At 48.9% G+C, this 27961-nt stretch overlaps 1 protein-coding gene across 1 annotated transcript in view; it reads right to left on the reverse strand.

Moving 5' to 3' along the window:
* The window catches only part of LOC140192996 (C-Jun-amino-terminal kinase-interacting protein 4-like), a gene marked incomplete at its 3' end in the record, with an annotated part of 30641 nt that extends 2942 nt beyond the window's left edge, over positions 1-27699 (reverse strand). The window contains exons 1-10 of the mRNA XM_072250457.1: positions 27590-27699; positions 15234-15352; positions 13651-13705; positions 9520-9672; positions 8859-8892; positions 8483-8604; positions 6581-6637; positions 5901-6038; positions 5605-5719; positions 1-41 (exon numbers count right to left, since the gene is read on the reverse strand). The exon at positions 1-41 is cut by the window's left edge and continues 64 nt beyond it. Coding sequence (XP_072106558.1) covers positions 1-41; positions 5605-5719; positions 5901-6038; positions 6581-6637; positions 8483-8604; positions 8859-8892; positions 9520-9672; positions 13651-13705; positions 15234-15352; positions 27590-27699 — 944 coding nt within the window. The remainder of the gene's footprint in view (positions 42-5604; positions 5720-5900; positions 6039-6580; positions 6638-8482; positions 8605-8858; positions 8893-9519; positions 9673-13650; positions 13706-15233; positions 15353-27589) is intronic.
* Between the last annotated feature and the right edge of the window lie 262 nt (positions 27700-27961).

Genomic DNA, 27961 nt, shown 5'->3' on the forward strand with positions numbered 1-27961 from the left:
GGGGTCCGCAGACCAGCAGCCTGGCGACCGTCTATGATATCCTGCAACAGAGTATCGAGGGTTATGGTGGATGTGGGGGGAGGGTGTGACGGTGAGGGGGAGAGGGAGGCACAGTGGCATGACAGAGAGTGGGAGGTGCAAGAGGGAGGGCAACGAAATGCAGTGAAACGTACATCGAAACACACAGCAAAAAGTAAAACGGAAATGAATGTTGAAACGCGCAGTGAAACGTACGTCAAAACTCAGTGAAACGCACATTGAAACGCGCAGTGAAACACACAGTGAAACGCACGTCAAAACTCAGTGAAACACACATTGAAACGCGCAGTGAAACAGTGAAACGCACGTCAAAACTCAGTGAAACGCACATTGAAACACGCAGTGAAACACGCAGTGAAACACACAGTGAAACGCACGTCAAAACTCAGTGAAACGTACGTCAAAACTCAGTGAAACACACAGTGAAACGCGCAGTGAAACACACAGTGAAACGCACGTCAAAACTCAGTGAAACGCACGTCAAAACTCAGTGAAACGCACATTGAAACGCGCAGTGAAACACAGTGAAACGCACGTCAAAACTCAGTGAAACGCACGTCAAAACTCAGTGAAACGCACATTGAAACGCGCAGTGAAACACACAGTGAAACGCACGTCAAAACTCAGTGAAACACACATTGAAACGCGCAGTGAAACACAGTGAAACGCACGTCAAAACTCAGTGAAACGCACATTGAAACGCGCAGTGAAACACAGTGAAACGCACGTCAAAACTCAGTGAAACGCACATTGAAACACGCAGTGAAACGCGCAGTGAAACACACAGTGAAACGCGCAGTGAAACGCACGTCAAAACTCAGTGAAACGCACATTGAAACGCGCAGTGAAACACAGTGAAACGCACGTCAAAACTCAGTGAAACGCACGTCAAAACTCAGTGAAACGCACATTGAAACGCGCAGTGAAACACAGTGAAACGCACGTCAAAACTCAGTGAAACACACATTGAAACGCGCAGTGAAACACAGTGAAACGCACGTCAAAACTCAGTGAAACGCACATTGAAACGCGCAGTGAAACACAGTGAAACGCACGTCAAAACTCAGTGAAACGCACATTGAAACACGCAGTGAAACGCGCAGTGAAACACACGTCAAAACTCAGTGAAACGCACGTCAAAACTCAGTGAAACGCACATTGAAACGCGCAGTGAAACACAGTGAAACGCACGTCAAAACTCAGTGAAACGCACATTGAAACGCGCAGTGAAACACACAGTGAAACGCAAGTCAAAACTCAGTGAAACGTACGTCAAAACTCAGTGAAACACACAGTGAAACGTACGTCAAAACTCAGTGAAACGCACATTGAAACGCGCAGTGAAACGCAAGTCAAAACTCAGTGAAATGCACGTCAAAACTCAGTGAAACGCACGTCAAAACTCAGTGAAATGCACGTCAAAACTCAGTGAAACGCACGTCAAAACTCAGTGAAACGCACATTGAAACGCGCAGTGAAACACAGTGAAACGCACGTCAAAACTCAGTGAAACGCACATTGAAACGCGCACTGAAACACACAGTGAAACGCAAGTCAAAACTCAGTGAAACGTACGTCAAAACTCAGTGAAACACACAGTGAAACGTACGTCAAAACTCAGTGAAACGCACATTGAAACGCGCAGTGAAACGCAAGTCAAAACTCAGTGAAATGCACGTCAAAACTCAGTGAAACGCACGTCAAAACTCAGTGAAATGCACGTCAAAACTCAGTGAAACGCACGTCAAAACTCAGTGAAACGCACATTGAAACGCGCAGTGAAACACAGTGAAACGCACGTCAAAACTCAGTGAAACGCACATTGAAACGCGCACTGAAACACACAGTGAAACGCAAGTCAAAACTCAGTGAAACGTACGTCAAAACTCAGTGAAACACACAGTGAAACGTACGTCAAAACTCAGTGAAACGCACATTGAAACGCGCAGTGAAACGCAAGTCAAAACTCAGTGAAATGCACAGTGAAACGTACGTCAAAACTCAGTGAAACACACATTGAAACGCGCAGTGAAACACACAGTGAAACGCACGTCAAAGCTCAGTGAAACGCACGTCAAAACTCAGTGAAACGCACATTGAAACGCGCAGTGAAACACACAGTGAAACGCACGTCAAAACACGCAGTGAAATGTACGTCGAAACGCACAGGGAAACGCATGTTGAAACTCAGTGAAACACAGTGAAATGCATGTTGAAACGCGCAGAGAAATGGGCAGTGAAAGGAATGTCAAAACGCGCAGTGAAATGCATGTCGAAACTCATGGCGAAACATACGTCGAAAGGCACGGTGAAACGCATGTTGAAACACGCAGCGAAACGTACATCGAAACCCACTGAAACGTATGTCAAAACACACAGTGAAATGCACATCAAAATGCACAATGAAAAGTATGTCAAAACGCAGTGAAACTCACGTTGAAACTCAGTGAAAAAATGTACATCGAAATGCAGTGAAATATGTCGAAATGCACAGTGAAATGCCAGCCGAAACACGTAGTGGAACATATGTCAAAATGCGCAGTGAAACACACATTGAAAAGCAGTGAAACATACGTCAAAACTCACAGCGAAATGTACGTCGAAACACACATTGAAGTATGCAGTGAAATGCACATCGAAACTCACAGCGAAATGTACGTCGAAACGCACATCAAAACGCTCAGTAAAATGTATACCGAAATGCACATCAAAACTCACAGCGAAACGCAAATCGAAATGCTCAGTAAAACATACGTCGAAACGCACATCAAAACCCTGAACTCGTGAGTTCAGGGCGCAGTGAAACGCATGTCAAAATGCACAGTGAAATGTATGTCGAAACCCACTGAAATGTACGTCAAAACGCAGTGAAACACACGTCGAAACTCATGGCGAAATGTATGTCAAAACTCACGGTGAAACGTACGTCGAAATGCATGAATGCAGTGAAACATACTTTGAAACGCACGGTGAAACCCTGAACTCATCACCCTCTCCGTCAATGTCGGTAAAACAAAGGAGCTGGTTGTGGACGACAGGAGGAATAGAGACAGGCTAGCCCCTATTGACATCAATGGATCTGGGGTTGAGACAGTGAACAACTTTAAGTTCCTCGGCATAAACATCACCGAGGACCTCACGTGGTCTGTACATACCGGCTGTGTGGTGAAAAAAGCACAACAGGGCTCTTTCATCTCAGACGACTGAAGAAGTTTGGTGTGGCCCCCCAAATTCTAAGAACTTTCTACAGGGGCACAACTGAGAGCACCCTGACTGGCTGTATCACTGCCTGGTATGGGAACTGTACTTCCCTCAATCGCAGGACTCTGCAGAGAGTGGTGCGGACAGCCCAGCGCATCTGTAGATGTGAATTTCCCACTATTCAGGACATTTACAAAGACATCTGCAACAAGGGCACGAAGGATCATTGGAGACCCGAGTCACCTCAACCACAAACCGTTCCAGCTGCTACCAACCAGGAAATGGTACTGCAGCATAAAAGCCAGGAGCAACAGGCTCCGGGACAGCTTCTTCCACCAGGCCCTCAGACTGATTAATTCATGCTGATACAACTGTATTTCTGTTATATTGGCTGTTCTGTTGTACATACTATTTATTATAAATTACTATAAATTGCACATTGCACATTTAGATAGAGACGTAGCATAAAGATTTTTACTCCTTATGTATATGGAGGATGTAAGTAATAGTCAATTCACTTCACTGGTTCAGGTGCAAGTCATCCCCTCTGTGCACGTCCCACCTTCCCTGGAAGAGAGCCCAATGATCCAGAAACCTTACGTTCTCCCTCCTACATCAACTCTTTAGCCATGTATTAAACTGTATTATCTTCCCAGTTCTGGCCTGGTCGTCGTGGCTATCCCTCGAGATCGAGGACGATGGTCTTCGTTCTGTTGATCTACTTATGGGCTCTCAAGTGGCTTATGAGTCCAATCTTGGCTTTGAAAGTGGCCTCACTAGCATGTGTCACAGGTAGCAATCCTGAGATCACAACTCGAGGCCCTCCCCTTTAACTTAGCACCTAACTCCCTGTGCAGAACCTCATCACTCATCCTAGCCATGTCATTGGTACCTACATGGATCACGACTTCTGGCTGTTCACCTTCCTACTTAAGAATGCTGTAAAGGCTCCCTTTCTTCCCACTGTTTGACTCCTGCCGACCAGCCACTGCTTTATCCATGCTAGAATCTTTCTTATAATACCATGGGCTGTTAATCATCTCCAGTTTCAATACATCCTTTCTAACCCTGAGGGACACAGATAGAGTGAATGAGCAGTCTTTTTCCCCAGGGTTGGGCAATCAAGAACCAGAGTGTTATATTTACAACTCTGAAACATAAAACTAATTCCAAGAGAAAGTTGGGAGTCCAGAATGTGCTAACTTTGTTTTTACTTTAAGCAAGGCACATATGTACGATGTGGTACGATGTATGCAATTCACTTACTTTTATGTATTACCCGTAATTAATTATTTAACCAAACAAGAACGCTTAATCAAACAATATAGTTACAATATTACTCCAGAACTAGAGGGCACAGACTCAAAATTGAGGGGTGACCTTTTAGAACAGAGGTAAGGAAGAATTTTTTTTAGCCAGAGTGGTGAATCGGTGGAACGCTCTGTCACAGACTGCGGTGGAGGCCAAGTCCTTGTGTATGTTTAAGATGGAAGCTGATCGGTCAGAGCATCAGAGGATATGGTGAGAAGGCAGGTGTATGGGGTTGAGTGGGATTGGGGATGAGCCATGATGGAATGGTGGAGTAGTCTCCATGGGCTGAATGGCCTAATTCTGCTCCTATGTTCCATACTATTACTGAAATATTAAATTCATGGACCATGGCACAGGTTTAAGGTGAGAGGGGGAAAGAGATTCAATAGGGATCCGAGGGGAACTTTTTGGCCTGAATATGGAATGATCTGCCAGATGAAATGGTTGACGCGGGGGCAATAACAGCATTTAAAAGGCACTTGGATAGCGGTAGAGAGCATAGGGAGCATGTTTGGCCCATCTAGTCTGCCACAACACACGCAAACAAGTCAGCCAGTATCGACAGAGTGGAGTGGAATAACGAGTCGATGAGAGGTGGTGAGGGAGAGAGCAGAGGGCTCCACAGGAGCACTGGGTTGGTGCTGCCCTCCAGTGTTCGCTCCTGGAAGACAAGCTCAGTGCTGACAACTACAGGCCATGCCACTCAGGAGCTTGGGCTATACATGTTTTGCGACTACGTTTTCTGCTATTGTAACGATACAAGCTGTGTGCTGTTGGGAATGCGTTTTACACCTTGGCGCCGGAACAACTCTGCTTTGTTTGGCTATATTCATGCGCACAGTTCAACTGGAACTTGAACTCAACGTTTCAGGCAGAGACCCTTCATCAGCAGCTTCTTCAGCACTTTGTGTGTGTTGCTCTGCAGCAGCTCTTGCTGTTGCGGTCTGTGACAGCCAGGTCTAAACGCTACCAAAGGTAGAGCGGGGGGTTCTGACCTTTGCTTATGCCATGGACCAATCTCAGTAACCCACCTGACCCCACCTCGGTACTGACCTGCACGGGAAGACTCCAACCCTGGATCTGAGCTCGTCCATGGTGCTCCCAGATGTAGGACCTGGTGTGATGCCAGCTCTCCCTCTGCCGGTCCCTGTGGGGGTCTGAGAGAGGGCTGGTGGGGAGTGGGGGGGGGGGGAAAGAGAGAGGGTAGTGGAGAGGGGAGGGGGGAGGGGGGAGAGAGAGAGAGAGAGAGAGAGAGAAATTTTCCAGTTTCTCAGTTTTTCAATTTTTTTTTTTGTGTCCAGTTTCCCAGCATAGTCTGAGTGAACAGGCTGAGGCAGAGAGAGACTCACTCGATCAACTCCACACCCAGTGTTCTCCCCCTCCTTTGACGGGGGACCAGTTCCAAGCCTGGCAGCACCAGTGCGTGTCTTGCAGGTTCCAAGGGAAGGTCATCCTGTTTCTGGGACAGTCCCAGCAGACGGTGAAACCTGTGGAAAAGGTAAAGACAGGAGTCATTCCCTGCACAGTTCCCCTCTCTGTAACCCCGGGCCAGGCCCACACTGGGAGCACCGTGCACAGTTCCCATCTCCGTATCCCTGGGTCAGACCCACACCAGGAGTACCATGCACAGTTCCAATCTCCATAACCCCTGGCTCAGACCCACATCGGGAGCACCGTGCACAGTTCCCATCTCCCTATCCCTGGGTCAGACCCACACTGGGAGCACCATGCACAGTTCCCGTCTCCCTATCCCTGGGTCAGTTCCACACTGGGAGCAACGTGCATAGTTCCCGTCTCCCTATCCCTGGGTCAGACCCACCCTGGGAGCACATTGCACAGTTCCCGTCTCCGTATCCCTGGGTCAGACCCACTCTGGGAGCACCGTGCACAGTTCCCGTCTCCCTATCCCTGGGTCAGATCCACCCCGGGAGCACTGTGCACAGATCCCCTCTCCCTACCCCTGGGTCAGTCCCTTACCGAGGATTGGTGTGGGGGTTGGGAGGTGTCAGAAACCCAGTCTGTTACTCACCGATCCCAGAGCGTGGACCTTCCCGACGGACTCTGGGCTTGTTGCTCCCGCATCACCCTGTGGATGGACGATGGAGAGAGATGGGTGAGGTGGGGGCAAGAATTCAGGATTGTTGCCCTGTCATCTAACACATGAGATTTTGGAAATGCAGATCAACACCACACACAAAATGAAGTGAACAAGCGAGGCAGCGTCTATGGAGAGGAATAAGCAGCCGATGCTTTAAGCTGAGTCTTCTCAGTCCTCATTTATCCCTCCTCACTTGACCTTGGTGTTCACACTGCACTCTCTTGTCCATTCATCAAGCCCTCACTGTGGTGACCCTCTGCCTCTGAATCCCATTTTCCAAACAAAAGAGCTGGTTATGAGCTCGGGAAGGGGAGCAGTACACACACTCCTCCCTACATCAGTGATACTGAGCTCCAGGTTCCTCTGTGTGAACATCACCAACAGCCTGTCCTGGTTGTGTGGCGAGGTGGAGATATGTCTCCACCAAAGGAGGTGCAAGGCGCTCCTTTCTTCCACTAGCCTGCAGGTCACCCTCGGGCAAGCCGTAGCACCTGCTTAGCCTCCCCGTCAGGGTCACATGAAGACATGTGGATGGTCGTACCAGCAGCTGGTGCATGTCTTGGTTATGTGACCACTGACGCCAGGCAGACAATCTCTGAAGGGTATTGATAATGGCTAGGGAAGGGTCACCTGTCTTGTGAAGACACTCTCCTGAAAGAGGCAATGGCAAACCACTTCTGTAGAAAAAATTGCCAAGAACAACACGTCATACGTCGTGGCACACAATGATGATGATGGTCACAAAGACTTCATGGCCAGGAAAGCTCACCAACACCTCTACTTGTTCTTCAGGTTCCTCAGTGTGGACAGCTCCAACAGCCTGTCCTGCCCAACCATGTAGACTTCCCGGCCAGGAAAGCCCACCAACACCTCTACTTCCTCAGCATGTCCCCGTCGACCCTCACTAATTTTCACCGGTGCACCACAGAAAGCATCTGATCCGGATGCAGCACGGCTCGGTACGGCAACTGCTCCGCCCGGGACCGCAGGAAACCGCAGAGAGTTGTGGACACAGCTCAGCACATCATGGAAACCAGCCTCCCCTCCATGGACTCTGTCTACACTTCCCACTGTCTCAGTAAAACAGACAGTGTGATCAAATACCCCACCTACACCGGACATTCTCTCTCTCCCCCCCCCCCACCCCCATCGGGCAGAAGATACAAAAGCCTGAGAGCACGTCCCACCAGGCTCGAGGACAGCTTCTACCCCGCTGTTATCAGACTATTGAACAGTCCCCCAGTACGAGGACAGCTTCTACCCCGCTGTTATCAGACTATTGAACGGTCCCCCAGTACGAGGGCAGCTTCTACCCCGCTGTTATCAGACTATTGAACGTCCCCCAGTACGAGGACAGCTTCTACCCTGCTGTTATCAGACTATTGAACGGTCCCCCAGTACGAGGACAGCTTCTACCCTGCTGTTATCAGACTATTGAACGGTCCCCCAGTACGAGGACAGCTTCTACCCCGCTGTTATCAGACTATTGAACGGTCCCCCAGTACGAGGACAGCTTCTACCCCGCTGTTATCAGACTATTGAACGGTCCCCCAGTACGAGGACAGCTTCTACCCCGCTGTTATCAGACTATTGAACGGTCCCCCAGTACGAGGACAGCTTCTACCCCGCTGTTATCAGACTATTGAACGGTCCCCCAGTACGATAAGATGGACTCTTGACCTCACAATCTACCTCGTCGTGACCCTTGCAGCTTATTGTCTGCCTGCAGTGCCCTTTCTCTGTAACTGTAACACTTTATTCTGCACTCTGTTGTTGCTTTCCCTTTCTCTGTAACCGTAACCAGGCTCACTTCCCCGAGCTCACACTTGGTACCTGAGTTGCTGACTACGGTGAAGGGCCTCCTGAAGTTCCATCAGACGCTCCTTGTACAGGTTACGCTCGGTGAGGACGCGCGACATCTCGGCCCGGGTGAAGCGCCCCATTTGGGAGGGGTCCTGTGGTGATGGGTGGATTAAATGAGAGATCAAATAGCTAAAGGAAAAATCTCCAGGGCAGAGACTACGGGTGGGGGGGGGTATAGTAATGGAGTGGGAGGAGGGAGCGGTAATGGGGGAGAGAGTAGAAAGGGGGTGAGTAGCGGGGGGGGAGATAGGTCGGGGGTGGGGCGCGGGGGGAGATAGGTTGGGGTTGGGGTGGGGAGATAGTACGGAGGGAGTTTTGTACTGGTAGCGGATGGAACTACATTCACCTCTTGCCCTTGGCTCTTGTTCATTGCCTCGGCCCTGGAGACAGAAGAGATGATCAGCGTCCCCTCACTTGTCTCCCACCTTTCCCTCACTCCCTCTGACCCAAACACTCCTCCTTTAGCCCCTCACCCTCTCCTACTCAATCCGCTCCTGTCAGCCCCTTTCCCTCCCCCTCCCCTACCAACTCCAATTTACACCACCCTCCAAGACCCCTCCTCTCTCCTCACTCCCTCCCTCCCTCCCTCCAGAACCTTCCCTTCCTTTCCATTAACACTCGCCCACGCATTAGGGGACTGGACTTCATCCCTTATCTCAGTCGCTGCCTCTTACTCCCATGGCCCCGTCCCAAACAATGTCCCCTCTCACCAGGGGCCCCCCCATTCCAATGTCCCCTCTCACGAGGGGCCCCCCATCCCAATGTCCCCTCTCACCCCAGGCCCCCCCATCCCAATGTCCCCTCTCACCCCAGCCCCCCCAGTCCCAATGTCCCCTCTCACCCTGACCCCCCAATCTCAATATCCCCTCTCACCCCAGTTCCCCCCCAATCCCAATGTCCCCTCTCATCCTGGTCCTGCCCCTCACCCAGCGGATAGTACGGTACCAAACTGCCCAACACAGGCCCCAGGCCCCACCCTCCCCAGACCAGGCCCCTCCCTCACCCACCTGCTCAGTGCTGCCCCCAGCTGGCTGACGTGCAGCTCTTGGGCAGTGCTGCTTTCCTGCAGCCTCCGCACCTTCTCGCGGAGTTCAGTGCGTGCGCGAACTAATTCCTCCACCCGGGCCAGCAACGAGCGGCGTGCACCCTCCAGAACCATCCTGCAGGTGACGAGGGGGAAGAGCGGTTGTGAGAAGAGCATGAAGTCATTGCGAAGTACAGCATAGATACAGGCCCTTTGGCCCCTCTAGTCTGTGCTGAACCATTTAATCTGTTTCGTCTCATTGACCTGCACCCGGACCTCAGCTCTCCACAGCCCTCCCATCCATGTACCTATCCAAATTCTCTTAAACGTTGACATTGAGCACCACTTGTTCTGGGACCTCGTTCCACGTTCTCACCACCCTTTGAGTGAAGAAGTTTCCCCTCATGTTCCCCTAAACTACCTGACCTTTCACCCTTAATCTATGACTGCTGGTTATACTCCCACCCAACCTCTGTGGAAAAAGTCTGCTTGCATTTATCCGGTCTATACCCCTCATAATCTCCTCGCAGTTTTCTGCGTTCCAAGGAATAAACTGAATTGAATTGAATTGAATGATCTTCATTGTCATTATACATGGGTACCAAGAAACTCTGTTTGGCTTCCTGTCAGGCAATTAAATAAAGTGGTAGATAAAAACAAGGCAGTAATAGAAAAACAGTATTAAAAAGTAGCAGAAAATAACTTGCAGCAACACCAGAGTCTCACAGTAATGCACACAGTGCTGTTAGTGCAAGTATTTGAGTGCTCGTGTGTGCCTGTGTGTGCTCACAGTTTCTGTCATTGTTCTGGGGGAGTGGTGTGATGGAGGCCACAGCTCTGGGATAGAAGCTGTTCCTCAGTCTATTTGTTCTGGCTTTTAGTGTCCTGAACCTTTTGCTGGATGGCAGCGGGTCAGACAGGGAGTGGTCAGGGTGTGTGGTGTCTCTGGTTATGCTGATTGCTTTCCTCCTGAGTCTGCTGGGATAGATGGTGTCCCGTCCTGGGAGCTCCATCCTGACAATTCACCGGGCCGCCTTCACCACGCGATGCAGGTCTTGTCGCTCAGCGGCTGTGCAGCTGGCATACCACACGGTGGCGCTGTTGGTCAATTGTGCTTCTGTCGAAGTTAAGCAGCAGCTTCTGTGGGAGTTTGGCCTGTTTCAGCTTTCTGAGGAAGAAGAGTCTTTGTTGTGCCTTCATTACAAGCAGCGAGGTGTTGGTGTTCATGTCAGCAGTTTTGACAACATAACTCCAAGGGATATTAGGTTTTCCACACTTTCCACTACCTCTCCATGTATATGGAGGCAGGTGTGTACCCTGTCCTGTGATCTCCTGAAGTCGATGGTCATCTCTTTTGTTTTAGAAGTGTTAAGGACCAGGTCGTTGTCCTTACACCACTCCATCAGATGATCCACCTCAAGCCTGTAGGCTGTTTCATCCTCGTCCGAGATCAGGCCAACCACTGTGGTATCGTCTGCAAATTTAATTATGGAGTTGGAGGTGTACATGTGTGAAGAGTGTGTAGAGCATAGGGCTCAGCACACAGCGTTGCGGGCTGCCAATTTTTAAGATGAGGGTGGTGGAGGTGTGCTTACCAATTCTGATTTGCTGCGGTCGGTCTGTGAGAAAGTCCATGACCCGTGAGCACGGGGGGAACCAAGGCCAAGAGTGTTCAGTTTGCTGACCGGTTTATGGGGGATGACTGTGTTAAATGCAGAACTGAAGTCCACAAATAACATCCTCACGTAAGTGTTCAGTTCCTCTAAGTGAGTCAGAGCAGTATGGAGGGCTGTTGTGACTGCATCCTCTGTGGAGCGGTTTGCCTGGTAGGCAAACTGGTGTTTGTCCAGATCAGGTGGGATTATAGCCCTAATGTGTGAGAGCACAAGTCTCTCTAAGCACTTCATGGCTGTGGGTGTCAGTGTTACAGGGCGATAGTCGTTCAGGCACTTCACAGCTGATTTGTTGGGCACTGGGATGATGGCGGAGGTTTGAAGGCATGTTGGACAACAGCTTGTTGCAGTGAGAGGTTAAATATACTTGTAAACACCTCTGCAAACTGGTCGGCATCTGCTTTCAGTACCCGGCCGGGCACTCCGTCTGGGCCAGCTGCCTTACTCGCATTCACTTTCCTCAGGGTGGACCTCACCTGATGTTGCTTAAGGACCCGTGTGGACTCATCGTCAGGTGGGTGGATGAGTGGAGCAGCCTCCTCCCTCTGGGCAAAAAACTCGTTCAGGACATCAGGCAGTGCGGCGTCATCTGGCAGCAGATTATTGGTTTTGTCGTCTGTCAGCGCCTCGATGCCTTTCCGCATACTGCAGGGGTTGTTGTTATCAAACTGATTTTCAGTGTGCAGTTTGTATTTGTGCTTTGCATCCCTGATGCCCCTGTGGAGATTCCCCCGTGCTTCACTGTGGGCTTGTTTGTCTCCTGACCTGAAGGCTGCATCGTGCTCCCTCACATCACTGTGAATCCATGGCTTTTGATTGGGAAACACCTTAATTGTCTTTTGTGTTATTACATTTTCTGTGCAAAATTTAATATATCCTAGGACTGAACCAGCATAATCCTCCAGGTCCACTCCCTTTGCAAACAAGTCCCAATCTGTGTTGTCAAAACAGTCCTGGAGCATTGGGGTGGCTTCCTCAAACCACATATGTACTGTCTTGATAGTTGGTTTTACTCTGCAGATCTGTGGTCTGTAAACTGGGGTCAGTGTGAGGGAAATATGGTCTGATTGTCCTAGGTGTGCAGGTGGGGTTGCTTTGAATGCCCCTGGAATATTTGTGTCGACTTGGACTAGTATGTTATTTTCTTGTGTCGGGAAATTCACATTTTTGTAAAATTTGGGCAAGACCAGTTTAAGATCTGTGTGATTGAAGTCCCCTGCTACAATGATCACACTGTCTGGGTGAGCCATGAGCTGTTTGTTGGCGCTATCATGTTTGCTGACTTAGCTTCAGCTTGCGCGGGAACGTATACAGCCGTAATCGTTATCGTCGTGAACTCCCTCGGGAGAAAGAACGGTCTACATCGTACCGCGAGGAGCTCCAAGTCCGTGCAGCAGTGTTTATCCACAATGTTCACGGCTGTGCACCAATTATTGTTTACATAGACACACAGTCCTCCTCCCCGCTCTTCCCGGAGTCCTTCGTGCGGTCGGCCCGGTGAACAGAGCAGCCGGCCAGCTCGATAACAGCGTCAGGTACGTTTGGGTTCAGCCAGGTCTCCGTGATGATAGTTGCACAGTGAGGAATGGTTCTCACTCTGATCTCATCCATCTTATTGGTGAGGGATCTGGCGTTAGCGAGAAACAGGCTTGCTAGTACTGGTCTGTACAGGTTAGCCTTTAGCCTAGCCAGTAACCCGGTGAGGGATCTGGCGTTAGCGAGAAACAGGCTTGGTAGTGCTGGAGCAACACACATCAAAGTTGCTGGTGAATGCAGCAGACCAGGCAGCATCTCTAGGAAGAGGTACAGTCAACGTTTCAGGCTGAGACCCTTCGTCAGGACTTTCAGTTGAAGGAAGAGCTAGTAAGAGATTTGAAAGTGGGAGGAGGAGGGGGAGATCCAAAATGATAGGAGAAGACAGGAGGGGGAGGGATGGAGCCAAGAGCTGGACAGGTGATTGGCAAAAGGGATATGAGAGGATCATGGGACAGGAGGTCCGGGGAGAAAGACAAGCGGGGGGGGGGGGGAACCCAGAGGATGGGCAAGGGGTATAGTCAGAGGGACAGAGGGAGAAAAAGGAGAGAGAGAGAAAGAATGTGTGTATAAAAACAAATAATGGATGGGGTATGAGGGGGAGGTGGGGCATTAGCGGAAGTTAGAGAAGTCGATGTTCATGTCATCAGGTTGGAGGCTACCCAGACGGAATATAAGGTGTTGTTCCTCCAACCTGAGTGTGGCTTCATCTTTACAGTAGAGGAGGCCGTGGATAGACATGTCAGAATTCCCATTGTGCAGGGAACAAAAGGAAATGGACATTGTGAAATTATATTCAGCACAGACATTATGGATTTTTTCATGTGAGATTGACCCCTGCCCGACTATCCCAACACTCAGACCATTGCCCTCCCTCTGACAAGATGGAGAGATGCACGTCTACTCACTGCCTCTCCCGCAGCTCCTCGTTCTCTGAGATGACTGAGGCCATCCGGGCATCTGCTGTTGGAAGGGTGGAAAGGGGGCAGAGAGAGAGAGAGATGGGTGAATGGCCTGTGTAACCACAGCTCACCACCACTGCCCCTACCTTCCAAGATCCTGGTACAATACCATTGCCTTCTCTCTTTGCCTCTCTGTCTATCTCCTTTCTATCTCTATGTCTCCTTTTCGTCTCTCCCTCTGCCTCTCTCCATGTCTCCTTTCTGTCTCTGATTCTGTCTCTCTGTCTGTGTCTCCTTTCTGTCTCTCCCTCTCCCTGTGTCTCCTTTCTGTCTTTGCCTGTCTCGCTGTCTCCTTTTCATCTCTCCCTCTGCCTCTCTGTCTATGACTCCTTTTTGTCTGTCTCCCCACCTCTCTCTATTTCTCTCTCTTTCTCCCGCTTCTCCCCTCCACCCCCCGCCTGCACCTCCCTCACTCTGCTGTCCTGCCTCATTCTTTCTCTCTCCTTCACGTAGCGGATTCACTCAACAATTCAGGAACAGCTTCTTCCCCTTTGCCTTCAGATTAGAATCATTTTTAATATCACCAGCATATGCTGTCACATTTGCTGTTGTACGACAGCAGTACGTGGCAATACAGCAGGGAGTTGGTGTTCATGGGTTCAATGTCCATTCTGAAATATGATGGTGGAGGGGAAGAAGCTGTTCCTGAATCACTGAGTGTGGGCCTTCAGGCTCCTGTACCACCTCCCTGATGGTCACAAGAGAAGGGTGCCCTGGGTGGGGGGGGGGGTTGCCTTTTTGAGAGATTGCTCCCTGAATATGTCCTGGATGTAGGCACATAGAGGGGAGGCTCCTGCAGATCTGTATCACTCCTATACAGTTTGTGTACACACACACTCTCTCACACACACACACACTCACACACACACACACACACACTCACACACATAAACAAGTACACACACACTCACACACACACTCTCTCTCACACACACACACACTCTCACACACAAACACACTCACACAGACACACACACACACGTACACACATAAACAAGTACACACACACACTCACACACACACTCACACGTACACACACACACACTCACACACTTAAACAAGTACACACACACACTCACACACACACACACTCACACTCTCTCACACACACGCACACACACTCTCACACACAAACACACACACACACACGTACACACATAAACAAGTACACACACACACTCACACACTCACACACACACTCTCTCTCACACACACACACACTCTCACACACAAACACACTCACACAGACACACACACACACGTACACACATAAACAAGTACACACACACACTCACACACACACTCACACTCACACACATAAACAAGTACACACACACACTCACACGCACACACACTCACACTCACACACACACACACACACTCACACACACACACACACACACGTACACACATAAACAAGTACACACACACATTCACACGTACACACACACACACTCACACGCACGCCCCACGCCCAACCAGGTCAAATGCAGCCACTCCGAGTCCGAGACAAATGCCTGCAGGCCTACCTGAGATGTTGGCCCCACTGTCCAACTCGTCGATGAACTGAGATCCCAGAGTCTGTAACTCCTCAAGGATTGAACTGGTGTTCCTAGCAGCCTCCAGGTCCAGGGCATGATTCGGTGTGCTGGTTCGGAAGGAAGAAACAGATCAAAGTTGACCAGTAGTTAAAGGTCCGTCCGTACTGTCCCATCAGACACACCCGGGGGCCAGACAGAGTGAAGCTCCCACTACACTGCAGATGCTGGAAACCCAGGCAACATACACACAACGCTGGAACTCAGCAGGGCAGGCAGTAACAATGGAAAAGAGTGCACAGTTGATGCTTCAGGCTGAGACCCTTCATCAGCAATGGCAAAAAAAGATGAGAAGTTAGAACAAAGTGGGGGGAGCGGAGGAAGAAGTACAAGATGGTAGGTGATAGGTGAAATCGGGAGAGAGGGAGGGGTGAAGTAAAGAGCCGGGAAGCTGATAGCTCAGGGGTCTTCCACCTTATATTCCGTTTTGGTAGCCTCCAACCTGATAGCATGAACATCGATTTCTCAAACTTCTGGTAATTGCCCCCCACCCCCTTCAGCATTCCATATTCTTGTTTTCCTCTTATCTCCTTACCTGCCTCCTTATCCCCTCTTTCTTCCATGGTCTTCTGTGCTCTCCTATCAGACTCCCCCTTCTCCAGTCCTTTATCTCTTTCACAAGTCAGCCCCCCTCCCAGTTTCACCTGTCACCTATAACTTTGTACTTCCAACCCCCACCACCTGCTTACTCTAACTTCTCATCTTTTTTTTCAATACTGAAGAAGAATCGCAGCCGAAATGTCAAATGTTTATTCATTTCCATAGATGCTGCCTGGCTTGCTGATTTCCTCCAGCATTTTCTCTGTGTGTTGCTCTATCCACACCGTCCCATCACACACTCCCAGGGTCAGACACAGAGTGAAGCTCCCTCCACACCGTCCCATCACACACTCCCGGGGTCAGACACAGAGTGAAGCTCCCTCCACACCGTCCCATCACACACTCCCGGGGTCAGACACAGAATGAATCTTCCTCCACACCGTCCCATCACACACTCCCGGGGTCAGACACAGAGTGAATCTCCCTCCACACCGTCCCATCACACACTCCCGGGGTCAGACACACAGTGAATCTCCCTCCACACCGTCCCATCACACACACTCCTGGGGTCAGACACAGAGTGAAGCTCCCTCCACACTGTCCCATCACACACTCCCGGGGTCAGACACAGAGTGAATCTCCCTCCACACCGTCCCATCACACACTCCCGGGGTCAGACACAGAGTGAAGCTCCCTCCACACCGTCCCATCACACACTCCCGGGGTCAGACACAGAGTGAAGCTCCCTCCACACCGTCCCATCACACACTCCCGGGGTCAGACACAGAGTGAAGCTCCCTCCACACCGTACCATCACACACTCCCGGGGTCAGACACAGAGTGAAACTCCCTCCACACCGTCCCATCACACACTCCCGGGGTCAGACACAGAGTGAATCTCCCTCCACACTGGCCCATCACACACTCCTGGGGTCAGACACAGAGTGAAGCTCCGTCCACACTGTCCCATCACACACTCCCAGGATCAGATACAGAGTGAATCTCCCTCCACACTGTCCCATCACACACTCCCGGGGTCAGACACAGAGTGAATCTCCCTCCACGCTGTCCCATCACACACTCCCAGGATCAGATACAGAGTGAATCTCCCTCCACACTGTCCCATCACACACTCCCGGGGTCAGACGGAGAGTGAATCTCCCTCCACACCGGCCCATCACACACTCCCGGGGTCAGACACAGAGTGAAGCTCCTGGCATGGAAATGGTTTCACTCTGAGAGCAGGAAAGGAAACACTGTTGTTCCCCTACTAACATCAGGGCAGCATCTCTCTCTCCTGTGTTGTCATGTTTCTCGTTCAGTGTGGGTGTCGATGAGATTCAGACGTCTCGACCTTTCACGTCCCTGGAGTTCTCTGGGGCCAACAGAATCTTGTCCAGCTTTGGAATTTTTGGCACCATGCCAAAAAGTACTGTCGAGTGCTGAGTGCCTTCCTACTGCCACATAAGATTCCTCTTCATTCCAGCTGGTTAAGGGGAGTCTGCACCATCTGCAACGTCTCTCTGCTTCTCGGGACCCAGAACGCTGGGGCAGCACTGACAGGATTTGTGGCAAACAGTAGTTCCAAACTCGCTCCAGGAATTTAACAGCGGACATCACTACATACGTTTCTCGTTTGATTCACAGGGGGCTCCAGGGCTGATGCCAAGGTGAAGTCAACAAGTATGAGTCAGATTCCCACTGAGCAGCGTAGGTTTGAAGTTGTCCCATCTGCTAGAACACAAGGAGAAGAAGATGGAGGCTCTATGTGTAGTGAGGGTGCAGAGGGAGACGATGGGCATCCTTAGCCCTCCTGAGAAGTCCCTGTTGATCCATGTTGAGGAGATCAGAGAGTTTATTCTAACCTCTGAAGGTGCAAAGCATCAGCCGAAACTAGTCTCCCTATGCTGGTCTAGCGTGCCGAGACTTGTTAAGACCATAAGACATAGGAGCAGAATTAGGCCATTTGGCCCATCCAGTCCGCTCCACCATTCAATCATGGTTGATCCTTTTTAAATTATTTTTATTTTAAAAAAATCAAAAAAAATACAGCACATCCACAAAAAACACAACCATAACATAATCTAATTAAATATTGAGCAGCAAAAGTGAGAAAAATATAAAGGCAAAAGTAAACATACACGGCAGAGGTGCACCACACCAAAAACCCTCAGTCCTCACCCCGTGAGAAAGTCCAATACAGGGCCCCATATCCTTTCAAAGATGTCCCCTCTGTCCTCATTACATAGTCTCAGTCTCTCCAAATGTAAAGTATTTGCCAGTTCTCTCAGCCACAGGGTCTGTACGTAGGCACAGAGTCCATTTTCCACATTTGCAAGATTAACTTCTTAGCAATCACCATTCCAAATGATACAGCCATTCTTTCATACATATTGGCTGAAGATAGGAAGCTTGTTGCTCCAAGGATGGCTATGAGTGGGTCTGGTTCCCACCGCTTCCCAAAAGCCTCAGAGAAACAGTGAAAACTACTTTTCCAGTATGCATAAAGCTTACAACATGACCAGAATGAATGTGACAAGTTACTGTTCACAGATTTACATCTATTACAAACTGGTGAAACATCAGAGTAGAAACTGTGCAACTTTTCTTTGGAATAATGGAGTCTATGTATTGTTTTAAACTGTATAAGTCTGTGTCTGACATTGACCGAACAATCATGTCTACTCTTTAAACACTCATCCCAGACCTCCTCTGTCAGCTCTATGACCAATTCATCCACCCATGCCTGTCTAAAACCTGCAGTATTCACCCGAGCTCCATTATGTAGGATCTGATAAAAACAGGATACCGCACAATGAGTAACAGGATCAAATTTATTTATTGCCTCCGGGGACTCATGTTTGTGTGAAACTTCGAAGTTAGATATATATATCCAAACATAAACTCGAATTTGTAAATATCTAAAATAACTAGGTGCAGGGATATTGTAAACTGCTTGTAACTGTGCAAATGAGGCAAAGTTTCCATTAATATATAGGTCACCTACACTACAGATGCCTCTCTGTTTCCCGGTAGAAAAAACAGTATCATTCAGGCCAGGCAAAAAGGAATGATTGTCACAAATCGGAGTGTCAATATTTTGGGGCCTTAATGTGTAGTTGAATCTGCTTCCAAATTCTTATAGTGCTGCCAACCACGAAGCTGTTACTGAAATGTGACTTATTAACTGCAGTGGGGCTATTAAGGAGAGCTGGTAAGGAAGTCTTCTTACAAAGCACTCGCTCTATGAGTAACCATGCTGGGCACCAGTCTGAGGTAGAGGGTGGGCCTTTTTTCCACCATGCAAGAATGGATAGGTGGGCAGCCCAGTAATACATTTTAACGTCCGGTAGGGCAAAACCACCTGCTTCCTTGGGCTTTGACAAGTGCTTTTTAGTAATTCTAATGGCTTTATGAAGGGTATAATAATTGAATCCAATTGCTAAAATATGACAGCAGAATAAAACATGGAATTGACTGGAAAAGATGAAGAAATTATGGCAGTACAATCATCTTGATTGCGTTAACCCTTCCCACCAAAGAAATTGGAAGGGTTTTCCAAAAGTCAATATTGCGTTTAACCTGCTCAACTTTGTTTTGCCAATTCACTTGCAAAAAATCATCTGGGTTTTTTGTAATAGTCACACCAAGATAGGAAAAATGATCATAGGTTATTTTAAAGGGAATGGACTGTAAATACGCTGTATTAACCACTGCAGTGACTGGCATTAGTTCACTCTTATCCCAAAACTATTAAATAGAGTCAGAAGGGCGGGAATTGATGTTTGTGGGCTGGAGATACATAAAAGGACATCGTCAGTGTATAATGAAAGGTGATGTTTATGTCCATGCATATCAATGGGAGATATCAAAGGGTCCTGTCTGATGCTAACAGCCAATGGCTCAATGATAACTGCAGACAAAAACAGAGAAAGGGGCAGCCTTGACAAGTCCCACGATGAATTGCAAAAGGGGAGGAAATATTCTGATTAGTGATAATAGAAGCAGATGGGTGTGAATAAATTATCTCAATCCATTTAATGAAAGATGGTCCAAATCCAAATTTCTTAAGTGCAAACATCATATACAGCCATTCCACTTGGTCAAACACACATTGTGCATCTAATGAAAAGACTGCAGCCTCTTCTGCATGTTTTGTATATAAAGTATTGAAAAGACAACGCAAATTAAAATACATACATCTACCTGGTATAAAGCCAGTTTGATCTGGATAAATAATACAACAAATGCATTCCCTTAACCTATTGGCCAGAACTTTCCCAAGAATTTTGGTTTCAATGGGCAGCAGCGAAACCACCTCAGCATTACGGCCTGGTTTTGGAACCAGAGAAACATTAGCTTTACATAAAGTGGGTGGCAATCTGGAAGCTATCCTAGAGTGATTCAATATTCGTAAGAGCAGAGGTGACAATTCTGGACCAAATACTTTGAAGAATTCCATGCTAAATCTGGACCCGCTGCCTTATTATTGGGGAGGGAAGAGATGACCTTCTTGATCTCATCTAGGCTTATATCAGCATCAAGTGTATTTACTGAATCTGTTGACAGCGTGGGCAGATTCAGATTATCAAAAAATGCTTCCATAGCTTCAACGTCTGGACCGCCTTGTGGTCGGTAAACATTAGCATAGAACTCCGCAAAATGCTTATTAATTTTTTCCAGGTCTGTCAATAAAAAGCCATCTTTCGCCTTTATACGATGTATGGCCCTGGAGGCCTGCATCTGTCTTAACTGATGGGTTAATAACTTATGGGGCTTTTCACCAAGCTCAAAATACCTCTGCCTGACTTGTGTCAGTAGTTTTCAAACACACTTGGACATTATAGAATCATACTCATACTGTAAGGCAGTAATCTTATTAAGTAATTCTGCTTCCTGGTGTACTTTGTAAGAAGCTTCCAAATTTGCCAACTGATCATCTATTGGTTGATCCTTTTTTCCCTCCTCAGCCTTCTCCCCAGATGCCATGTTCAATTAAGTACCATTAAGCTCTGTCTTAAATACACCCAATGAACTGGCCTCCACAGCTGCCTGTGGTAACAAATTCCACAAATTCACCACCCTCTGGCTAAAGAATTTTCCCTACATCTGTGTTTTAAATGGATGCCCCTCTATCCTGAGGCTGTGCTAGACTCTCCCACCATGGGAAGCATCCTTTCCACATCTACTTTGTTTAGGCCTTTCAACATTCGGAAGGTTTCAATGAAATCCCCCCTCATCCTTCTGAATTCCAGCGAGTACAGACCCAGAGCTATTAAACGTTCCTCGTATGATAACCCTTTCATTCCCAGAATCATCCTTGTGAACCTCCTCCTCTCTAATGTCCGCACATCTTTTCTTACATAAAGAGCCCAAAATTGTTCACAATACTCAAGGTGAGGCCTTATAAAGTCTCCCCATCACATCCCTACTCTTGTATTCCAGACCACTTGAAATGAATGATGACATTACATTTGCCTTCCTCACTACTGACTGTACTTGAAAATTAACCTTTAGGATGTTCTGCACAAGGACTCCCAAGTCCCTTTGCATCTCAGATTTCTGGATTTTCTCTCCATTTAGAAAATAGTCTGCACATTTATTTCTACTACCAAAGTGCATGACCATGCGTTTTCCAACATTGTATTTCATTTGCCACTTTCCTGCCCATTCTCCAAATCTGTCTAAGTCCTTCTGCATCCTACCTGTTTCCTCAACACTACCCGCCCCTCCACCAATCTTCCTATCATCTGCAAACTTGACAACAAAGCCACCTATTCCATCAAAGTCACTGATATACAGCATAAAAAGAAGTGGTCCCAACACCGACCCCTGTGGATCAACACTAGCCACTGCCAGCCAACCAGAAAAGGATCTTTTTACTCCCACTTGCAGCCAAAACTCTAACCATGCCAGAACTTTCCTGTAATACCATGGGCTCTTAACTTGGTAAGCAGCCTCATGTGTGCACCTTGTCAAAGGTCTTCTGAAAGTCCAAATGTACAATATCCACTGCATCCCCTTTACCCATCCTATGTGTAATCTCCCCAAGGAATTCCAACAGGTTTGTCAGGTAAGATTTTCCCTTAAGGAAACAATGCTGACTTTGTCCTATCTTGTCCTGTGTCACCAAGTATTCCATAACCTCATCCTTAGCAATTGATTCCAACATCTTCCCGACCACTGAGGTCAGGCTAACTGATCTATAACTTCCTTTCTGCTGCCTTCCTGCTTTCTTAGAGTGAAGTGACATTTGCAATTTTCTAGTCCTCTGGCACCATGCCAGAGTCCAATGATTTTTGAAAGATCATTACTAATGCCTCCACAATCTCTACCGCTACCTCTTTCAAAACCCGAGGGTGCAGTTCATCTGGCCCCGGTGACTTATGTACCCTTAGGTCTTTCAGCTTTTTGAGCATCTTCTCCCTTGTAATAGTAACTGCACTCAATTCTCTTCCTTCGCACTCTTCACCTGGCGTACTGCTAGTGTCTTCCACAGTGAAGACCAATGCAAAATACTCATTTAGTTCATCTGCCATCTCCTTGTCCCCCATTATTATTTCTCCAGCCTCATTTTCTAGCGATCCTATATATTTCTCTTTTATTTTTTTTTACCCACTTGAAAAAGCTCTTACCATCCACTTTGACATTGTTTGCTAGGTTACTTTCACATTTCACCTTTTTCTTCCTAACGATTCTTTTAGTTACTCTCTGTAGGGTTTTAAAAGCTTCCTAATCCTCTGTCACCCCACTGATTTTTGCTTTGTTGTATGTCTTCTCTTTTACTTTTACATTAGTTTTGACTTCCCTTGTTAGCCATGGTTGTACTATTTTGCCATTTGAGCATTTCTTTGTTTTTGGAATAAATCTATCCTGCACCGTCCTCATTTTTCCCAGAAACTCACGCCATTGCTGCTCTGCTGACATCCCTGCCAGCAGCTCCTTCCAATTTACTTCAGGCAAATCATCTCTCATGTTACTTTAATTTCCTTTAATCCACTGAAATATTGCTACATCAGACTTTATTTTCTTGCTATCAAAGTTCAAGTTGAACTCAGTCATATTTTGATCACTGCCTCCGAAGGGTTCTTTTACCTTAAACTCCCTAATCACCTCCAGTTCATTACATAACACCCAATCCAGTATAGCTGATCCCCTAGTAGGCTCAACAACAAACTGTTCGAAAAAGCCAATTCGTAGGCATTCAACAAACTCACTCTCTTGAGATTGATTACCAACCTGATTTTCCCAATCGACCTGCATGTTGAAACCTCCCATGACAATTATAACATTGTCCCTTCCACACGCCCTTTCTATTTCCCATTGTAATCTGTGGTCCACATCCCAGCTACTGTTGGGAGGCCCTGTATGTAACTGCCATCAGGGTCCTTTTACCCTTGCAGTTCCTTAATTCAACCCACAAGGACTCAACATTGTCTGATTCTATGTCACATCTTTCTACTGATTTGATGTCATTCTTTACCAGCAGAAAACCCCCCTGCTTACCTTCCTATCCCTTCAATACAATGTATAACCTTGGTCATTCAGCTCCCGACTGCAACCGTCCTTCAGCCACGATTCAGTGATGACCACAACATCATCCCTGCCAAGATTATCCACCTTACTTCTTATACTCCGTGCATTGAAATATAACACTTTGAGTACTGTATTCGCTACCCTTTTTGATTCTGCATGTACTGATACTCACCCTGATGGCTGCAATTATGTCCTATCATCTGCCTGCCCAACCTGACAGTCTGACTGCACACTATCTTTGCTTCTTTATCATCCGTCCTATCCTGAGTCCCTTCATTCCAGTTCCCACCCCTCTGCCAAATCAGTTTAAACCCTCCCCAACAGCTCTGACAAACCTGCCTGCATGGATATTGGTCCCCTCGGGTTCAGGTGCAACCCGTCACTTTTGAACAGGTCATGCCTCCCCCAGAGGAGATTCCAATGATCCAAGAACCTGCGCCATCTTCTCAGTTACTCATTAATCTGCTAAATCATCCTGTTTCTACCCTCACTGGCACACGGCAGGGGCAGCCATCCAGAAATTACCACTCAGGAGGTCCTACTTCTCAGCTTTCTACCTGGCTCTCCAAATTCTCTTTTCAGGGCTTCTTTGCTTTTCCTTCCTATGTCATTGGTACCAATATGTACCAAGACATCTGGCTGCTCTCCCTCCTTCTCTAAAATGTTGTGGATGCAATCTGAGATGTCCCTGAGCCTGGTACCTAGGAGGTAACATACCATTCAAGTATCCCGTTCACGTCCACAGAACCTCTTGTCTGTTCCCCTGACTATTGAGTCCCCTATCACTACCGCATCCCTCTTCTCTCTCTTTCCCTTCTGCACCACAGACACATGCTCAGTGCCAGTAACCTGGTCTCTCCCAGCTACTCAACTTCTGAAACTTTGGAGTGACTCTGTAACTCTGATCGATGATCTGCTCACTCTCCCGTACAAGCCAAAGGTCATCCAGGTGCTGATCCGGATCCCTAACACAGTCTTCAAGGAGCTGCAGCTGGATAAACCACACAGATGTAGTTCCCTGGGAAACTCTGGGTCTCCCAGGACTCCCAGCATCCGGCATGAAGAACACACAACACCCATTTACTACACAGAACAGTAAACGAGAAACAAAAAGGAACTTACCCAGATCCAATGCCTCTTTTGTGCTGAAGACTGACACTCCTACTCTCACCAATGGGCTACTCTCAACAATGTCCGCCCTGCTTGTCCCTTCTGTACTTCTAAACAAGCGCCAGCGACCTGAGAGAAACCTCGTTGCTGTGGCCTACTCCTGCCACTGACTGGGCCATTGGGATGAGAACGTAGACATGGGGGTATCAGCGGAGGGGGTGGGAATCCAGGAGGAGGTTAGTCCTCGTGTGTCATCCTCAGATGGAAAGAGAATAGAAATGGATGGAATAGAAATGCTGTGTCTGGGTAGGATAGGCGACAGCTGAAATCCTTCCTGGATGACCAGGTGAGGGACCTCAGAGTGGGAAGCAGCCTCACTCCTTCGAGAGATGGCAGGTTACAGGGTGGCGTTGGCACCACTCGGGCACAGAGAGCAGAGGGCATTCTTGCTTTTTCTCGGGAACGTGTGATTGAGGGCGTCTCCGCTCTCACTGGGAAGGGCGCTGGTGCTGACGCCTGGTGACCTCCCGACATGACGTTCACTGTAGCCAGTCTCAATATGAATGGTAGCAGATTTAACAATCTCTCAGCCCTCAGGGATGGGAGATATACGGTGAGTTTCCTGCAGGAAACCCATACCATCCCAGAGAACGAGTCCACTTGGCTCCTAGAGTGGTAGGGAGGGGTCTACATGAGCCACCTCAGCTCCAACTCCAGTGGGGTGGTGATCCTTTTGGCCCCAACCTTCCAGCCAGAAATTGTAAGAGTCCAAGATGTCGTGCCCAGCCGTCTGCAGCACCTGGCCATGTGCCTTGACGGTGTACCTTTGCAGTTTATCAGTGTGTATGCCCTGAGACGCGGGTTGCTGCAGATGCGCCTACTCTGTCAGCTGTCCATCCTGCTGAGTTCCGTCGACTCTGGAACTGTGTCATCCTCGAGGGAGACTTTAACTGTACCCTCGAGGTGGAGGACCACTCTGGTCTCCAGCGAGTCCCAGCATTGGCAATGAAGTTAAAGGAGCTCCTTAGACTTGGTGGACACCTGGCGGAATCTTCACCCTGACTCCAGCTCCTTCTCGAGAAGGTCTATAGGGAGAGGTTCCCTCATACACCACCTCTACATCTCTCGGGCCTACATCTCCAGTGCGTCGGCATCCTCCATGCAGCTGGTGTCATGCTCGGATCATCACCTCGTGCGGATGGAATTTTCCTCCTCCGCACCTCGGGTGGGATCCGGGTATTGATACCTTAACAACCGGAGGAAGCTGATTCCGGGATTTGATCCGAGTGTTCTGGGTCACCCGGAGAGAGAGGCGGCTATGGTGGGATGTGGGCAAAGCCCACATCTGGTTTCTATGGCGGGAGTACACTAGGGTATCAACAAAGAGACGAGGCTCTGAGATTGAGCGGCTTGAGAGAGCGTTGCTTGACCTAGAGTCCCATCTTGGTCCAACCGCTGGGAACCAATGGTAATGGCAGGAATACCAGGAGAAGAAGAACACACTAAGGAATCTGCAGCTCCAACAGTCCTGACGTGGGTACGTGAGGTCACGGATCCAAATGCTGCAGGATTTGGACTGTGGCTCACCCTCCTTCTACTCATTGGAGAAGTGGGGGGATCTGGGATGGAGGCTGCTGCATAGAGCAGTGCCCTGTAACAAGTTCCTTAGTTTGTACATGGATCTCCCAGCCACATGTCACTTCTGTGGGCTGGAGGAGATGGTGCACCACATGGAGTGTGTGAGGCATATCTGCTCCTCACCTTCTGGTTATATTTTAGTCCCACCCTATTTATATATGGTCAGGAGGGGTAAGGAGGGGGGAACGGAGGGATGAGGATGCCCTTGTGAACGTGCACCTGAGGCTGCCGAAAACAGCCATCCATGGGTCCTGGAAATGGGTGGCAGAGGAAACTGCCTGGGCTCCGTGGGGGATCAGCGCCATCAATGATGGAGATGGAAACATCTTAGTTTAATGTCATTTGTGTAGTACTTGTGTTAGTCACTGGCTTGTATACATTTGTGGCACTGAATTTGCAATAAAGACATTTTGTAAAAAAAAAAGTCAGACAGAGAGTAAAGCTCCCTTCACACCGTCCCATCACACACTCCCGGGGTCAGACACAGAGTGAATCTCCCTCCACACTGTCCCCTCACACACTCCCGGGGTCAGACACAGAGTGAAGCTCCCTCCACACCGTCCCATCACACACTCACGGGGTCAGACACAGAGTGAATCTCCCTCCACACCGTCCCATCACACACTCCCAGGGTCAGACACAGAGTGAAGCTCCCTCCACACTGTCCCATCACACACTCCCGGGGTCAGACACAGAGTGAAACTCCCTCCACACCGTCCCATCACACACTCCCGGGGTCAGACACAGACTGAATCTCCCTCCACACCGTCCCATCACACACTCCCGGGGTCAGACACAGACTGAATCTCCCTCCACACTGTCCCATCACACACTCCCGGGGTCAGACACAGACTGAATCTCCCTCCACACTGTCCCCTCACACACTCCCGGGGTCAGACACAGAGTGAAGCTCCCTCCACACCGTCCCATCACACACTCCCGGGGTCAGACACAGAGTGAATCTCCCTCCACACCATCCCATCACACACTCCCGGGGTCAGACACAGAGTGAAGCTCCCTCCACACCGTCCCATCACACACTCCCGGGGTCAGACACAGAGTGAAGCTCCCTCCTCACTGTCCCATCAAACACTCCCAGGGTCAGACACAGAGTGAAGCTCCCTCCACACCGGCCCATTACACACTCCCAGTGTCAGACACAGAGTGAATCTCCCTCCACACCATCCCATCACACACCCCCAGGGTCAGACAGAGTGAAACTCCCTCCACACCGTCGCATCACACACTCCCGGGGTCAGACACAGAGTGAAGCTCCCTCCACACCGTCCCATCACACAACCCTGGGGTCAGACACAGAGTGAAGTTCCCTCCACACTGTCCCATCACACACTCCCAGGGTTAGACATAAAGTGAAGCTCCCTCCACACCGTCCCATCACAGAGACCCATTAGGGTCTGGTATCTCATTGGGTGTAACGTGGAAGGGCCGTGGGTCTCGCTCACCTGGTCACAGGCTCTTCGTCCTCTTCACACTGTGACTGTAACTCTGGAGTGGAGTTTAAAATCTCCTCGATCACCTTTGATGTACCTTGGAAACTTTCTTGGAAGGTCATGGGAAAAGGATGTGAGAGCTAGTCAGAGAGGTTCTGATCCAGGCAAGTGCAGAGGGGAAGGTGGAGGAGGGAGAGGGAGGGTCAGATTCAGTGGAGTGTAGAGGAGGGAAACGGAGTGTGGCAGAAGTGGAGCTGGGGCAAGAGTGGGTGTGTGGGAGGGCAGGATGTAGGCAAGAGTGACGGGAGGTGGGGAGGGGCAAGAGGTTGTGGCTTGGAGGAGAGAGAAGGGTTCCCTCATGAGGGTGGGGGGGGGTGACACACA

The sequence above is a fragment of the Mobula birostris genome, unplaced genomic scaffold, assembly GCF_030028105.1.
Source record: "Mobula birostris isolate sMobBir1 unplaced genomic scaffold, sMobBir1.hap1 scaffold_3339, whole genome shotgun sequence".
NCBI lineage: Eukaryota > Metazoa > Chordata > Chondrichthyes > Myliobatiformes > Myliobatidae > Mobula > Mobula birostris.